The following is a 16,795-nucleotide window of genomic DNA, read 5'->3' on the forward strand; positions in this document are numbered from 1 at the left end:
ATAGTTCGATATATCCAGAATTCGATATAAAGAAATCACGAAAAAAATGCGCCAACAGCTTGCTGAAAACGACCAACGAACCGTTCAAGCATGGTGCAGTAAATACTCACTTGAAGATTGAAACATAGTATTTATTGTGTTGGTTTAAAATATTGAAAAAGAGTAGCCTGCTTTTTCTTGGCCATGGCGTGTTTGACGACTGCGTCCTCAATGTGGTCCAGGCGATCCATAAGTGATAGGCCGGTGCCTTCAATCGCGCCGCAGTGGCGGTGCACAAGGGCCACGGCAGCTACAACCACAGCTGATGTCGGGAGCGGGGCACCATCAGCGCTTGCGGGATCCATCTCGGCAGAGTCTTCATTTGGCTGCTCAGCAGTAGTTTCGGCGACAATCGCCACATCCGTGCGCTCCGCCGTTCGGAGTTAGGCCTGTCGCGCACCACAGTGCGCTGTCGCCCAACACAGCGCGCGACAGGCCCAACTCCGAACAGTGCACGACAGGCCTAACTCCGAACGCACGAACACTGCGAGCACAACCAACGACCGATGCCTGCCGATGCTACGGGGGAGGAGCTTGCAACTAGTGCACAGTGTGCCGTTGACACCATAGAGACTGCAACGACTGCAAGCTGCAAGGCTGCGGCGTGAGTCCGGGTGTAAAGCGCGCACATGGCGCGCCCATGCCGGCTCGCCTGACTGCTTTCCCTTTTCCGGCCCCAGCGCGGGCCGCGTGCGAGACAGTTGTCTGCGTCCTTTCCCTCCTATACTTTCCTCCTCAATCTTTACCTCCCACTCTCCCTTCCCCCGCGCGAAGCCGTGTCGGTGCCTTCGTATTGAAAGAAAATAACAGCTCCGCGCTTTTCTCTTCACTTTTCTCATTCAAGAACCTCTACCGCTAGGCCGCGGCGCGCGCACGCCGCTACGTTAAAGTGGCGATCTCGGCGCCATCGATGTGTGCAGCATTCGTAAACGCCCGCCGCTCTACCGATACTTTCGAGAGTTGCGGGAAAGCTCGCCGCCTGTCAATGGAGCGCGGGCGGTTTGGAGTGGCTGAGTTCGATATATCCATTATATGTCAAACTTTGTTCGAAATAAAAAATCAATAATGCATGCGATTTCCTGCGTGATATAGAAACCGTTCAATATAGGCAATAATTTGATATATCCGTGTTCGATATATTGAGGTTTGACTGTAAATGAAACACAGTTTTTAAAAAAGTTGCGAGTGAAAACAAACTTTTCTGCCCAAAAAAGTCCGTGATGCATGTGTTTCGAAGAGGAGAAGTGATAAGGGCGGTCTCGAGTTCATTTAAAATGGCAGAGTGCTCGTTCGTTGAGGTTCGTGGCATAAGCTGCATGAGGCACTGGCTCCAAAGTTTCGTCGTTCTCGCAATCCGATTCCTCCAAATCACTCTCGCCGCGCACTTCATTCACAATGCCCTAATCCGTGCACGGCCCTGCAGTGTCGGCAACATCATCGGCCGTAATTAAACCATCGCAACAGATGCCCCACTCCAGGTCAGAGTCGACGACGCGCTGCCACAAATCGCTGCCGGAGTTATCCTGTTCGGAAGCTTCAGGCTTGGCATTGGGTCCGACGTCGATGAAGTCGGCCTTGCGAAGACAGTTTCGCGTGCATGTAGCCGTCACCACCACTCATGAAATTTTCACCATCTCCACACTGAATACCGGGACCTGCGAAGCGGTAAGTTGGCTACCAGGTGGTCAACAGTTATGAGCAAGCGCTCCGCAATGCGCACCTAATGTGCGGATTACGCTAAAGCCAAGCAGTCACACTTTCGACGTTTTGTTGAGCGACAGGAAAAAGCGTGCAAGTCTGTCAGTCTGCCATTCTGAGCTCACATGCACACCAACAGTGAGCCAGACGCGCACACGCACCACACATGCCAGAACGCGTGGAACAGCTCTGGGCACGTTTCTTGACAGAAAACTAAGCTAATTTGAGCCAGCGTGGCTGGCATCACGGAGCGGTGGAGACCGGCGAAGTGGTTGTGATCAAGTGAGGAGGAGAGCAGATTTGCGAGAGAAGAGGAGCAAGGAGTTGTGATATAGTGAAGAGAGGGGAGGATGAGGCGGGAGGGTGACCTTGAAAACGAAAACACACCGGAAGGAGGCAGGTTGCGTAGCTTGCTTGAAAAGTCCGCGAAACGCGCAACTCGCACATAGAAAAACTTGAGAGTGCCTGCACGCGCATAAGTCAAAGCACGGCCGCCTGGATTGGTGCGCGCGGCAGTGTTCAAAGAACTGGCGGCTGTGGTCAAAAAAGTTTTGTTGCGTAGGGCGGTATTGCGTGGCCTCATCAACTTCAATATTTCGCGATTCGTTCCGCGCAAATTAATTGATATTTTCGCACTTCCGCATTGGTGCGGAGGGCATGCTGAGCCGAGTGCGAAGTGAGTGAGAGCAAGTCCTAAACACGAAACAAGAACAAGTCGCAAATTACCAGAGTCGGGGGGGGGGGGGGGGGGTAGCGTACGAGCATACGATTAGACGCATACGATCGGATACAGTCGGTGGCGGACAATGGCAAATGGTCTGGTCACTCCAAGCCGGCGACACCAACGATCAAAAACAGTGATTACCTGCAATCAAAAACAGGCTAGATGGCCAACCGGTATTCGAAAGATCGGTGGCAGTGTAAAAACACGGGCCTCGTCTGGCGATGCGGAGTGCTCAGAGTAGTGGGGGGAACAAAGGACGGAGGGGTGGGTAACAAAAAGCGGCCGGGGAGAGCGGCAACATGAGGGGCACGGTGGCAGGGTCAGCGTTTAACAACAATAATGTATGGGCACCTCGCCGATGCCTGATCTGGTGTCCCGGGAAGTCGGCAGAGCGCCGACTCTGTTGGCGCTCGGAAACGTTCGTTGTAAGCGCGATTTCGTGCCATTGAAGCAATGTATATTTTGGCGGTCCCGTGGATATTGTTTTAAGCGAAAGTTCGTTTTAAGTGGGCCGTTATATGTGGGCTCGATTGTGCATCATCTCTTGCAAGTGATACACAAGTTCTATGTCACTGAAGTTAATCGACAGCCTGCTGTCACATCACTCCCCTTTTCTTCTGACATAGAAAGCTTCAACAATTTCTCTAGCTGTCTGTGATGTGTCAGCATCATTGTGTCTTCAAAATGGGCGAAGAAGCGGCACTCATGGCAGTGGTCTGCCAGGGTAGATGGTCGATCTTTAGTTAGTGTGCATTTATGCTCTTTTACTTGGATGTTAGTGCATTCGCTGCTCTGCCCTCAATGGGTTTTGGTGCAGGACAGTGGTATTTGGTAGACAATTGAAACGGCACAGTCGGCAAACTTGTTCATATGCTACATCTCGTATCCTGCATCTCGTTTGCAAGAGCTTAAGCGTTTACTTATTTTTGCGCCTAGACCAGACAGCCCACAGGGACAAGAGAACACCATATCGAATGGCAACATTCTTAATGCTGTGTTCTAACTAATACATGTACGGTATCACTGCCATTCTTCTCGATTTCCCAGATCTGGCTCTTCTCTTTCATTTTGCTTGCTATTCTTTAGGTACTTTAGTATTTTGTCGCCAGCCAGAATTATGACCTTATCGCGAAAGGATGCTTGCGACTGTAGTGTACAGCGTTTCCCTAAGAAGCACGGCCACTAGGGTGGGTTCGGTTTTGGCGAGCTGCAGGGCCGCGTTCACCATTGCTTCGCGTGACTAACGTCGCTGCACACGCGTGTTCGGACAGCCAAGGCGTTGAGCACTGTTTGGCAAGTACACAGTGCTGCTCTCCAACAAGTCGCAACACTTTACTGCTTGCGGCAACAACAAAAACGCAGTACAATGCCCGTTGCAAAAGGCCCTGCCAAAGCAAACAGCGGGCAAAAGTCGCGAGGGCCAAAGCTTGTGCTCTGTCTATTCTGCAGGGAACCGGCTGTGAGCGCTGTGCCGACGAACTGCCATGCTTGCTAAAGGGCGCATTAGCTCTGGGAGGCACTTGTGCGTCCCATTCGGATGGGGCAACGGGCCCATTCATAAACTATGCTCTATCTCCAAAGGGAGAGGATAGGCACCTCTTGTCTTCACCGCAAAAGGGACTGATGACACGTAAGGGTGCACAAAAGTGCCCGTCGATGGAAGCCTCGTTGAAAAACACTCATCCGCCTAAAAAGGTCAGCGGACAAAAATGCCAGAAACAGACATTTTGCGTTAAGCCCGAATCGTAGTCAAAAGCTTTGAGCTTTTGAAACAATGTTGGGCACTAGTGTCGTGTACAGCCTACCCTGAAGGAGTATGACCACTAGCGTGGGTCCAGTCTTGGTGAACCGCAGGGCGGCGTTCACTGTTGCCTCGCATGACGAACGCCACACACGTGTTCGAACAGCTAAGGTGCCGAGCGCAGCATGACAAGTACGCAGTACTGCTCTCAAACAAGTCGCAACATTTTATTGCCGCGGCAGCACCAAAAACGCCGTGCAATGCCCATTGCAAAAGGCGGCGGTAAAGCAAACGAGGTTTATCCACACCACGGGGGGAAAGTACAACACAAAGAGTGTCGTGAGCATGTCTCCAAGGGCAAAAAGGATTCACGGTGACACGCCGGTGAGAAAAACGGGCTCTCACAACTATGCTGGGGGCTCTCATGATCTTTGACCGCGGGGCCCAATCGCTCGAGCAAGGGCAAACTCCTATCGCGTTAGCTTCGAGAGGTACAGGTTGGTGTAGTACAACCATGCGTCAGGAAACCGCAACGCTCTTTGGACTAGTGTTCGAAATGGGCAACAAAAGGGAATTTGCTACGGGTGCAAGGCGCCATTTACGAGTCCGAGCGAGCTCCAAACAAAGAGAGCCGGCGGACAGAGAAAAAAATGCGTGCTCACTCTTCGATGTCCCGAGAGGTCTCTGATCGATTCCCAATGCGCGCGTGCTAAACGGACCAAGAGACTTGAGGGTAGCGCCACGGTCGACATCTGGGTCAGAGGGGTCAACGTCACTGCCGCTCTCCCAGCACCGACGGACTGCGGAGGAGGGGAGAGTAGTGTTGGGACATCAGAACGGCAACAAAGCCCACGCTAGCCTCAATTCACACACAACCTACCCTGATAGTGTGCAACCTTGAAGTGATTTCTCTGGGAAGTGAACAGAAGTTTTTAAGAGAAAATTATTCGATTTCCTTTCGGTCTTTTTCAAATGGTGTCTTCTTGAAATGGAGTAAGGATGCCAGTGATGACAATCATTGTGCCAGTGAAAGTCGAGAACTGTAACGACTTACAACTCATGCAGGATTAATGTTTCTATTTAATAATAAAGCTATTGCTGCAATAGTAGTTTGGAACATGCCGTCGGTCAAAAGTGCATTATTATTGCAGTCTTCACTATTATTTTCAGTTAATGTGAAAGACCACCGCCACATTCGAGCGGAAAACTTGGTGTGTTCTAGCAACACTGGTAGCGACTTCATGAAATGAACAGTAGTTACTACAGTCAATGGTGGTCTAATTGTGTCATTTCGCAACGATTTAATATCCTTACGCCTGGCTGCGTACATTCGAAAACTACTGGTGCCAACTGCGCCAAAGTTCACTAGTCCACCTGCTTACGTGGAATGGGACCGTTAATCACCCAAAACTATTCTTGGTTACAACAATCACAACTATGATTTTCGCATATGTAAGATGTTTCACTAACTCGCTTCATTCTTGTGATACGCTTTTTCTCACTTTATTCATCCTAACCAAGTTCTGTGGAGCGCTGCACGTATCTTTGTTGCTGAAAGTTTAGCATGCCATTGATAGCTTCTTTTAGTTGCTACGGGACAAGAAATAACATCTAAGTTATCTCATTTGTTTGCGAGTAACTCTGGCAAGTGTGCACCAGGATTTTTTCACTGGAGGGGACACCCATGACAAGTGAGTTCGCCTAGGCGTGCGCAGGCCTCTAGACTGGTCATGGTTTGGGGGGCAGGAAGGTGGGTAACTTATGTGTTCTCTGTTAACTGTGTTCGCTCTTTGAGGGGCAGGGGGGGAGAGGGAGGGCTTGAGCCCCACCCTAGCCTTTGCTAGTGCTACCCCTGCACTTTGGGTATTGTAATGTAGCCAGCGCAGCCAAGTGGCTACAGATATCGGCATTGTGTGGTCTTAACACGCAATGGTTTACACCAAAATGTTTGGAAGTGCGAAAGTTTGTTGGATATTTTGGGAAAAAAAAAAATCAGACGCTTCTTCAACTGCCTTGTGGATTGTTCTTCAGTATGACTATCATACAGCTAAGCCTAAGTGCCCATGCAGAGCACGTCTGGCATGATGGGGTGCAAATACTCCTTGCACACGTCCAAGCGCTCGTCCTGTCTTTATTTCAAAGCTTGTGTAACCAATGTAGAAGGCCGCTTAGGCCACGTTCGTCGCAGTACATTGGTAGCCTGCAGAAAAGTGTTTTTAAGATTTGGAACGGACTATTAGCACTGTTCACGGGACATAGCACAGTTTGTTCAATTACTCATGCGTGTATGCACCGCATAATTGTGAGTACCAATATGATCGCTAACGTCTAAGAAGGCTACTGGCAATCATTTGGAGCACTGTGTGACATTTCTGCCGCCCTAAATAAACAAGGCTGTGCGCCAAGTTTTTTTTAACCTTCCCACTCTTTAATTTCACTAATCTCCTGAATATCAAGGTCACCTGCTTGGCAGATCCATATCTGAATTCTCAGAGTCAGTCAAATGGTTTGACAGGTGTGGTAAATGGTAATTTGAAGTTTATCATTGTTTCCTGAGTGGGGTGGTTCAAAATACTACTTTTAGTGAAATAGCAGTGCTCATATTTGCTCTGCACGATATAGGGGGGGCCAAATGGTTTGTACATATTTCTGTTAGTGTAAGCCTTTTTCACAATGCTCCGAATTTGTTCTTTCGTGAATTAAAAAAATGAAATTTTTTCCCCTGTAACTTGCTCCAAATTTGGATATTAGTGCTCCAAAAGTTACATTTTGCTGCTCCAAAAATTGCTCCAGATTCTATTTCGGCTGTTGCACCTCTGCAAATGTTTATGTGAGACGTGGTTTACATCGTAGCAGTCTATATTTATATTAGTTGAAAGCATTAATAACGCCATGTTCAATAAACAAATGATGAATGTTATGCCTGTATGGAAGGTTATAAATTAAGCGAATGATTTTATTGTATAATACAGAAATCTTTCTTAGATTACTTTATGTCGTTATGGTCCACATAATGTACAGTAATTTATATGAGAAAGAAATAAAGCATGATATATTGCAAGCTTTGCTTTTAATGGTAGCAGCGATCTATGACACGAAAGTATGCCAAAAGCTCTAGAGGAGTACAGTAAAACATTATTGACATGGTCATTCCATTTCATACTTTCTGTAAGATAGTTCCAAGTGGTTTTATAGATTTCACCATTTCTATAATGTGTGATTCATAATGTAAGTTTATTGGTGTTTCCAATTTCTTATTCTTGCACTTAAAAAGGATAGCTTTAGTCTTATTTACAATAACTGACAATGCATTATCATTAGTTCATAGTGATAAGTTTCTCAAAATATTGTTTCCATGCAAAGCTAACTCCTGATGAGTGTCAGCTGAGAAAAGTATCATAATATCATCTGCAATGAATGAAACATGCAATTAATTTTACAAGGTGCACTCATGCTCATCAATACATTTGCTGGGTCCCTGAAAATTGTCTTATGTTGCAGAGAAAAAAGAAAAAAAGAAATTGTTGTGACACTATACCCCTTTAACTCTTTCGTTACCAGACCTATTTATATGGATCACCGGTGATAGACGATCTGAATTGTTGTTTTTGGCATGTTAAGCTTATTTCACGGGCTGCACCTAGCACTTACTAGCAGTTAGTTCAGGTACTGACCTCCAAGAATCATTATGAATTTGACCGATTTGGCAACATACTAGCGATTTTTGACAGACTTTTTCAGAAACCAGTATGCTTGTGCGGTTGTGAAAATGCCCTTAGCTGATGAACTTTGAAGACATGCATGCCGCTTGTGGTTATGCTGCAGCAACATCAAAATTCTGTAATAAAAGAACCTTAGGAAGTCAAATATCAAATAATGGCATCAGCTTCGCAGTGTGACGTTGTTGAGCCCTAACAATGGCTTTAAATCGATGCCAGCTATTCACTAGAGAGCTTTTTTTAAGAGTTGGGAAAAACTTGTTAACAAAAAATTATTTCCGATGGTCCGCGGCATGTATAACATGTGGAGGTGCTTTTTACAGAAAGTTTCCAGTAGCTTCGATTTTACTTCTGTTGTGACATTAGCCACAGGGCCACATCCAGTGTCGCTAGTTGCTCTCCTATGACGTCATTGTCATTATGCATAGGTGCACACCTGCGCTGTGAGGAATGCACGTGGCTCAGGACTAGTTTCTTGTAACTGCACCTGAATGGAGTGGTGACGGGCTTTGAGTCCAAATATGATAGCACATCAGCTTCGAGCTCTGATGGCGACAACCACTTGACGTCAGCCTGGAACATCTGCAGTCATTCAGGGGTTGTTTCTATTTATGGCCTCAGTCTCCTCTGTCACATGTGCGTAGCTGCTGACCTTTGTGCCCAGTCTTATAGCTACTCTGGTTATACGCGAGGTCCACACGTCGCTGAGGCGCAATGGGCTGGTGCTGGCTGCATAGCTTCTCCGCGCGACTAGAAGGCCACATCTCGGCCATGCACTACAGAGCGGCGCGAGATGTTAGGTCTGTGGACGATTTAATTCTTTGTTTTTTTTCAATATTATCTGCGAAAATGAAAAGAAGTATGCTTAGATGCATGTTTTGGAACACCAACCTATGCAGAGATAGGTGGCTCACAGGAAGAGGTGACGCCAGATGAATTGGTGAAGATCACTGGACATTTGGCATCGTTCACATCGTGGGTTTCCATCTATTCAAACACCAGCGGGCTCCGCCTGTAAAAAAAAATTGCAACATGTCGACGGATTGACTGATGATGAGTGGAGCGAAGCAGTTGCCCATCTAGATGCACAGACGAACGGATGCACGGATGGACGGAAGTAGGACGGACTGAAGCTCGGGTGGACAGACAGACAGACGGACAGACGTAGGTATGGACACAAGCACTGATGGACGGACGGACGGATGGAAGCATGGATGAACAGACAGACGGATAGAAGCATGGACAGACAGACGAACGGACATGCGGGTGGACTTAGGATGCACATACAGACAGATGCACATACAGACGCTTCGCCCCACTCATCATCTAAGAGTATGAAAAGTTGGGCTTGATGACCTTCTTGGAAAGATTTCGGCGCGCACACAGTAGAAGCGTTTAATATCAGACGGTGCTCTGATAAATGCGTAAGCCGCCCATTTATTACACTAATTGACAAGGAGCTCACCTTTTTGAGCCATGCTTGACTTCAACATTCTGCTGCACTTCGTAGATACCGCTTATCTAAAAAATTAATGTCGTGGTGTGTTGTCGTTTTTTTGCTGTTATTTTCTATCACTTTCTTTTTTGCTTGTTTTTTTAGGCACATGTGCTCTTGAGCGACCCTGGAATATATATATTTTGCATATTTCTTTCAATAAACAGAGTTGTGAGTTCATGCCTGTTTCTTTTCTTGCCTTCCATTTTCTTGTCCACTGTGTGCGCGCTGAAATCTTTCCAAGAATGCCACTCATCATCATTCACTCAATGGGTATGCTGTGAAAACCACAAACTAGTATTTCCAAGGACATAAACACACAATACCATCGACTAAGCAACTCATAAACAAGAGGTGGCTACATATTACTACTACTACGACTACAGGAGAGGGAGCAACACCCACAGCCTAAGGAGCTTCGCCTCTAACAAAAAAATTTGTGAAAAAATTTACGAGTGCACGTGGGGTGTCTCCCGAAAAACCAGAAAATGCTTCACTGCATGGCATGAGCAACCAAGCAGCACTTTCGTTCAGATTTCATTTGTCTATCCTTATAGGAACATTGCGTAAACCATTGATTATTTTTATTCTATTTCAGGGTAATTTATCTTTAAAATTTATGTTTGGAATTTTCCCGTCTTGACTGTTTTTGCATATATTGTGTTTTTGTTACTGTGTTTATCAGTGGGCTACCAAAATTAAACACTTTTCACAATTTTGTGCACTCCATAATGGTTTTGTTGAGCTACAACATGTATTTTGTTGGAAAAAGCATTCCATTATGCATCATTTGATATGCTACAATCTTTACTGGAGTACTTTGCTAACTGGCAAAAACTTCACTCCGTAGACATATGAAAAGTAGCCATTTTCTTGCAGTAACGAAAAATCTGACATCTTACTAAAGGCTTACAGCGTTCAAACAGTTAATGTACAACTTAATACCACAAGAAAGTAGAATTTTCATGATTATCTTGTTATAACTGTCTGAAATTTTGGTGCAAGATCTCACTTGCATGGCCAAAAGTAATTTCGTGTGCTTGCTAAAGGGAGCCAGTGTTGCTATGGCAGACAATGTTCGAGTTAGCTGTATTTAACCGTGTAAGCCACAGTTAAGCTTAACAGTAGTTCTAACTCTCTGGTTTACTTGCAACGTTGGGGTACAATATTAGAAGGTGCATGCACTTGGATTCTGCTTTTTTGTAAGTCAGATCTTGAGGTTTTCTATCTAGTTGCCAGGAGCTGGTGCACTCTGTGGTGAGCTGGTACCTTCACAGTCAAGTGGCTAAGGCACTCAGCTGCTGACCCACGGGTCGCGGGATTGAGTTTCGGTCATGGCGGTTGGATTTTCGATGGGGGCAAAAATGTTTGAGGCCTGTGTATTTATATTTATTTGCACGTTAAAGAACACCAGGTGGTCAAAATTCCCGGAGCACTCCACTACGGCATCTCTCATAATCGTATGGTGGTTTTGGCATGTTAACTGCCAACAATTATCATTATTATTATTGTTAACACCCTAACTAATCACTGGCTTTGTTTTCACCTTTTGGCTGATGATTCCGAGCATGTTGGCATGTATTCTGTGGCCAGCAGAGCTGCAACAACATTCCTGATAACTTTAATAATATTTTTTTGAGCAAGGGCCATGACCACCTTCAGTTTTTTTGCTCTCCTGAAATGCCGAGACTGTACCTGTCTGCGTGTTATCTCATTGCTCTAATTTCATGCAAAGATCATGGTGATGTTCTCACTGCAAAAGTAGATATAGTGTTTAATATCCTCCATACTTGAGCACCATGAAAAGGGTCAATGTCATTGTGACTGGGAATCATCGGCTGTCATTTTAGCCGTAAAAAGGACCTGTGAGCAATTATTCTCATGGATTAACGAACCGAACTGACTGCTGATTGCACTCTGTAGATATGTTGATAACTGTAGATAAAAATAATAAATAAATGAGCCAGTGCCATAGTTTTCATCAGTTGGATGGAACGCTAGTTGACTTGGTAACTCATCTTAGAATCGTGGTGCACAAAAACGGTAACACAGGAGAAAGGCTTGTCTGTGTTCCTTTCTCTTGAGTTGTCATTCTTCTGCATGCCACCACTCTAGGATTTTTGTCACTGTTATAAACAAGGGAGCCATGAAGATTTTTTCTAAATAATTCTTTAATGGCATGAGTTGATTTACTTTGAATATTTTGCTTCCTTGGTAAGATGGGCTTCTGTTGAACGTCGGACAATTATGTGCAGGTTATTTTATCATATAGTGGAGAGTGATCGCATTGGGACGAAGATACTGCAGGAGATGAACCGTCAGCAGCTGCCTGGCGAGGTCACCTTCATGCCTCTGAACCGGCTGATGTACAAGGACGTTGACTACCCCAATAGCAATGTAAGTGTTTTAGCATTTTTAACACTTGTAAAGCTTCTATTTCCATATACGCAAGGGTGGAAGTGCTGTGCCTACTGCTGTACGCTGCGCCAAACTGCTTCTGCTGCCCATCCATACTGCTCCGAAATGCAACATTGCACTGAAGCGAAACTGATAGCCGGCCCAGTTGGAACGAATACAAGGAAGTACTTTGCATGGAACACACTAGGATAAAGGACGATTGTGCTTGTCCATGTGTCTCCTTTCTTTGTCCCCGTGTGTTCCACGCAAAGTACTTCCACGACTGAAACTACTCCCATGCGCTCTTTAGTGCCTTCATGTGCTGTCATCCGTGACGTTGCGTGCCAAATTCAAGCTCCTATCATTGTCATCACAATCACTTGACGTGCTCTCGGTGATGTTGATAACTGCGCAAAACAAAGTATACCGCAAGGGCAATGCAATGATTGCAATAGCAACATTGCATTGCCCTTGCAAACTCTTTTGGACCCAATCTCGTTCAACTATTAAAAATGTGCTGGTATAAAGCAATATGGCCGATTCATAGAGAGAAGTGGTTTTTGTTGCATCCCGTGGGCCGCGCAAAGGCGCGCCGAAGAACAGAGCTTACGCCGGTCAGCAAGAGAGCAGAACGTCGCTTTATTGTCAAGCCAGGCTCACTTATATTTAGTATGAACGTAAGAGAGGAAGGGAAACGAGGGAGAGGAGCGGCGATAGCTGCCGCCGCGACAGAACGAAAGATGCGCACGTAATCGTGCGCGCCACGCAATGGTGATGTCGGCCCAGAATATGCAGCACTCCTTTCTCCTTAAAAGTAGAACCGCTCCACCGGTCGGCATGTTCTCGTAGAACGCCTCAGGATTTGTTGGGGACTTCTTGCAGTGTTATCCGTGGGGGCTGATCTGGTCGTAGGTTGAGTTAGGGAGGCGACGCGGGGGACTCGTACCGGAGAGTTTGCGCACCGAGGCGTGTTTGTCGCCGGATCACCTTCTCTTGCTGTCGTTGGCGGGCTGGATGCCAGGCGTTGCTCGATTACACTGTAAGGCTGCTGCTGGGGCTCCACTGAACTGTTGCGTTGCAAGCGCACTTGATCGGCGTGTCACTGGGCTAGTCCTCCCGAAGTTTCCACAATAGCCATCCTTGATCCGGACGTAGTCTTGACCCGTACCGGCATCCACTTTTCAGCGCTACCATAGTTCCGCACGTAGACACTGGTCTCGGGTAGTAAGGTCCAGGAGTCTTGACCCTGCGACGGCTCTGCAAGAGAAGGAAAACACGAGTCCAGCCGGGACCGGATTTGGTAACCGAGAAGCATCTCTGCTGGTGGCTTCCCATTTTTCCGTGGAGTTCTCCGGTAGTTGCACAAGAGTCGCACTAGATTGTCCTCCATCTTCCCTCCTTTAATTTTTCGAAGCCCCTTCTTTATGGTTCGCACTACTCTTTCGGCCGCCCCATTTGACTGGGGGTGGTAGGGGGTGCACTTTAGATGTACAATGTTGTTGTTCTTTACAAATGTCTCGAATTCCTGGCTGGTAAATTGCAGACCATTATCAGAAACTAAGGTTCGTGGGACACCAAATCTGCTAAAAATAGCACGCAGGCAGTTAACCGTGGTTTCACTGGTTGCGTGCACCAGCGGTATGGCTTCGATCCATTTTGTATGCGTGTCGACTGCCACCAAAATAATTTTTCCTGCGATCGGACTCGCAAAATATACGTGAACACGAGACCACTTCTCATTCGTCGCTGGCCAGGTGACTGGTGGTGCTGCTGTAGGCAGCGGTAGGTTCTGAATGCAGCTTTGACATGAAGCCGATATTTGCTTGATATCTCTATCCAGTCCTGGCCACCAAAACAGCGAACGTGCAACAGCTTTCATAGCCGATGATCCCTGGTGCGTGTCATGCAGTAGACGCAACGCTCGGGTACGAACCTCTTCCGGTACCACTACACGGTTTCCCCAGTAGAGTAGCTCATGAGCCACTGACAACTCCAACTTCTGGTCGAAGTATGGCAAGACCAAATCGTGTAAGGAGTTTTTGTTTTAGGCCACCCGTTCAGTGTATAATGTTTAACCTCGGACAGGACAGGGTCAATGGCAGTCAAAACCTTCAGCTTACGTGTGGTCACTCCCCCTTCTTCGAGCGTTTCCAGGGACAGAACGTATTCGACCAGTTCGTCATCCAGGACAGGTTCCGGAGCTTGCCGGGGTAGACGGCTCAGTGCGTCGGAGTTGAACATCTGCCTCCCTGGAGTGTACTGAAGCTTGTATTGGTAGGCCCCGGGGCAAAGCGCCCACCGTTGGATTCAGGCGGCAGCCATCGTTGGTGTCTGGCGGTCCGGTCTCAGCAGGCCCAGAAGTGGTTGATGGTCGGTCACCAGCGTGAACTCTCGCCCTAGAAGATAGTCACGAAATTTTGTTATTCCAAAAATGAGTGCCAGCGCCTCTTGTTCTAGTTGAGAATAGTTCCGCTCTGCTTGTGTCAATGTTCTGGAACGGAACCAAATGGGTTTATAAACATTGCATACTGTGAGAAACAGAGCTGCTCCGACTTTGTGGGGGGATGCGTCACATTACAACTTCAACTCTTTGTTTGGATCGAAAGGCACTAGCACTTGTGCATCTTTGAGCCTTCGCTTCGCAGCTGTAAAAGCAGCTTCGTGCTGTTCCTTCCAGTTCCAGCGCGCATTTTCTTCTAGCAGCTGATATAAAGGTAAAAGCGTAGTTGACATACTCGGCAGGAACTCTGCGTAAGACGTCAGCATTCCAAGAAACAAGCGCAGCTCGGTAACATTGCGAGGACTTGGTGCCTCAACAATAGCGTCCACATTCTTTTCTGTAGGGTGAAGACCATCTCAGTCGATTCGGTGCCCAAGATACGTCACGGACGGTCTGCGCAGTTCGCACTTATCAAATCTGAGTTTTATTCCCCGTTCGCGGAAGCGCTGCAGAACGTTTCTTAGTCGCTCGCCATTATCATTCTTTCTCTCCGACACAAGTACGTCGTCTAGATAAACTTGCACGCCCGGCAGACCTGCCAATACCTCATCCATCTTTTTTTGAAAGATTGCCGGTGCGGATGCTATTCCGAACGGCAGCCTATTAAAGCAAAACAGGCCTCTGTGCGTGTTAATGACGCAGACTTTTCTTGCAGCTTCGTCGAGTGGCACTTGGTTGTACGCATCGGGCAGGTCAAGAGTGCTAAAGCATTCACCATCGCTTAAGCGACCAAACATGTCCTCAATCACGGGCAACGGGTATTGCTCGGTGGCACAGGCTGGGTTCAGGGTGGCTTTGAAATCCCCGCAAATTCTGACAGTGCCGTCTTTCAATAAGACCACCACAATTGGCGTTGCCCAATCAACATGCTTCACTGGCGACAACACTTTTATTGAAACCAGCCGGTCCAGCTCTTGCGTTACTTTATCGCGCAAAGCGTAGGGAAGGGGCCGTGCCTTAGAGAATTTTGGAATGGCGCCTTCTTTTAGGGGCAGATTTGGGAAGGGGGGGGGGGGCTTCCCTCGATGAGGCCCAGGTCGGCAGAAAAGACATTCTGGTAGTCCTCGAAGATGCTGACTATGCGGTAGCTGCTGTCTTTGTCTTCCGGAGAGACGTCTAGTGCTGCTACCTGCAATATTGGAGCTCCTGCGTTGTCAAGTAAACGAAGCAAATCACGGCCACACAAGCTTGGCTCCGCACAGTCCAACACACTCAGCAAACAGTCCACGGACACCCCTTTGTAGTGGACGCGTAACTGAAGTTCTTTGAGGACAGGTAGGCGGCCTACGCAGCAGGAAAGCTTCATACCGGAGGCTCTCAGACTTGGCCACTGCCTGCGGTGCTTCTCATAAAGTTAGCAAAAAATGACGTAAATCGGTGACCGGTTGTCTACCTCCATTGGCAATTCAATGCCCCCCAACGTGAATACTCGCCGAATCGGGGGTTTCAGAACGTTCTTACTTTTAGACGCTAATGTCAAGATATGGGCTGTTTACATTTCCTCGTTAGAGGAGCCTTCTGAGACCGTCAAAGAGTTGGTTCGCCCCGTTCTAGTGTCGTTTGCATGCGGCGCACGGCTTCAGCACTTTCGTGCAAAGTGCCCTTTTTATGTTTACACTGATAACACTGTGACCTGGCCTAGGGACAGTCGTCGTCCTTGTGTTTTCCACTACCGCATCTGCCACAGCTTTCGACTTGAGAAGTCTTCCGTTCTCGTTGTCGGTACATTTTTCCAGACGTGTCTACTTGTAGTAGTGATGTGTCCTCCGCATTCATCTTTTCTACATCTGTTTCTGCAGCTTCGGCTGCTATTGCTATAGCTTCTGCTTTTTGAAGCGTTAAGTCTTTTTTTGACAATAGCTGTTTCTGCAACGCATTAGAACATTCGTCGCAAACAATACGGTCCCTTAGCATCCGGTCCAGCGCGCCTCCGAATTTGCAGTTATTAGCTATCCGCCGAATTTCCACCAAAAAGGTATGCATAGGCTCCCCTTCAGCTTGGCACTAGTTGAAAAATTTGTATCTTTCGAAAATTTCGTTCCTTTTTGGGTCATAATACTCGCTGAGCGTGGCCACTGCTTCTTCGTAAGTTAAGGAATTTGGCGCGCGCGGTACTATTTTCCCTGCCAAAGTCTCTACCGTGTGCGTGCTCAATGCCGCCACAAGTAATGCTCTCTTTGTTGCTGAATTCTCAAGAATGTTCTCTTTCAAGAAAAGCTTCCATCTTGGTAAGGCACGGTTTCCACTTATCTTTGCTTTCGTCGATGTCTGGTAGCTTGAGTTGGGCCATGTCGTCCCACGGCGTGCTGCGGTCTTCGGGTTCCTTCTTCGCGACTAACACGTCGCCAATCCTCGTCGCCACTGTTACATCCCGCGGGCCACGCAAAGGCGCGCCGAAGAACAGAGCTTACGCCGGTCAGCAAGAGAGCAGAACGTCGCTTTATTGTCAAGCCAGGCTCGCTTATATTTAGTATAAACGTAA

General features: G+C 47.3%; 1 protein-coding gene across 2 annotated transcripts in view; it reads left to right on the plus strand.

Moving 5' to 3' along the window:
- Positions 1 to 16,795, plus strand: part of SMC3 (structural maintenance of chromosomes 3) — a 310,016-nt gene that overhangs the window by 95,220 nt on the left and 198,001 nt on the right. For both annotated transcript variants that reach the window (XM_037426550.2, XM_037426551.2), the window contains exon 16: positions 11,672 to 11,813. In XM_037426550.2, coding sequence (XP_037282447.1) covers positions 11,672 to 11,813 — 142 coding nt within the window. The remainder of the gene's footprint in view (positions 1 to 11,671; positions 11,814 to 16,795) is intronic.

Source organism: Rhipicephalus microplus, chromosome X (genome assembly GCF_043290135.1).
Source record: "Rhipicephalus microplus isolate Deutch F79 chromosome X, USDA_Rmic, whole genome shotgun sequence".
Taxonomy (NCBI): Eukaryota; Metazoa; Arthropoda; class Arachnida; order Ixodida; family Ixodidae; genus Rhipicephalus; species Rhipicephalus microplus.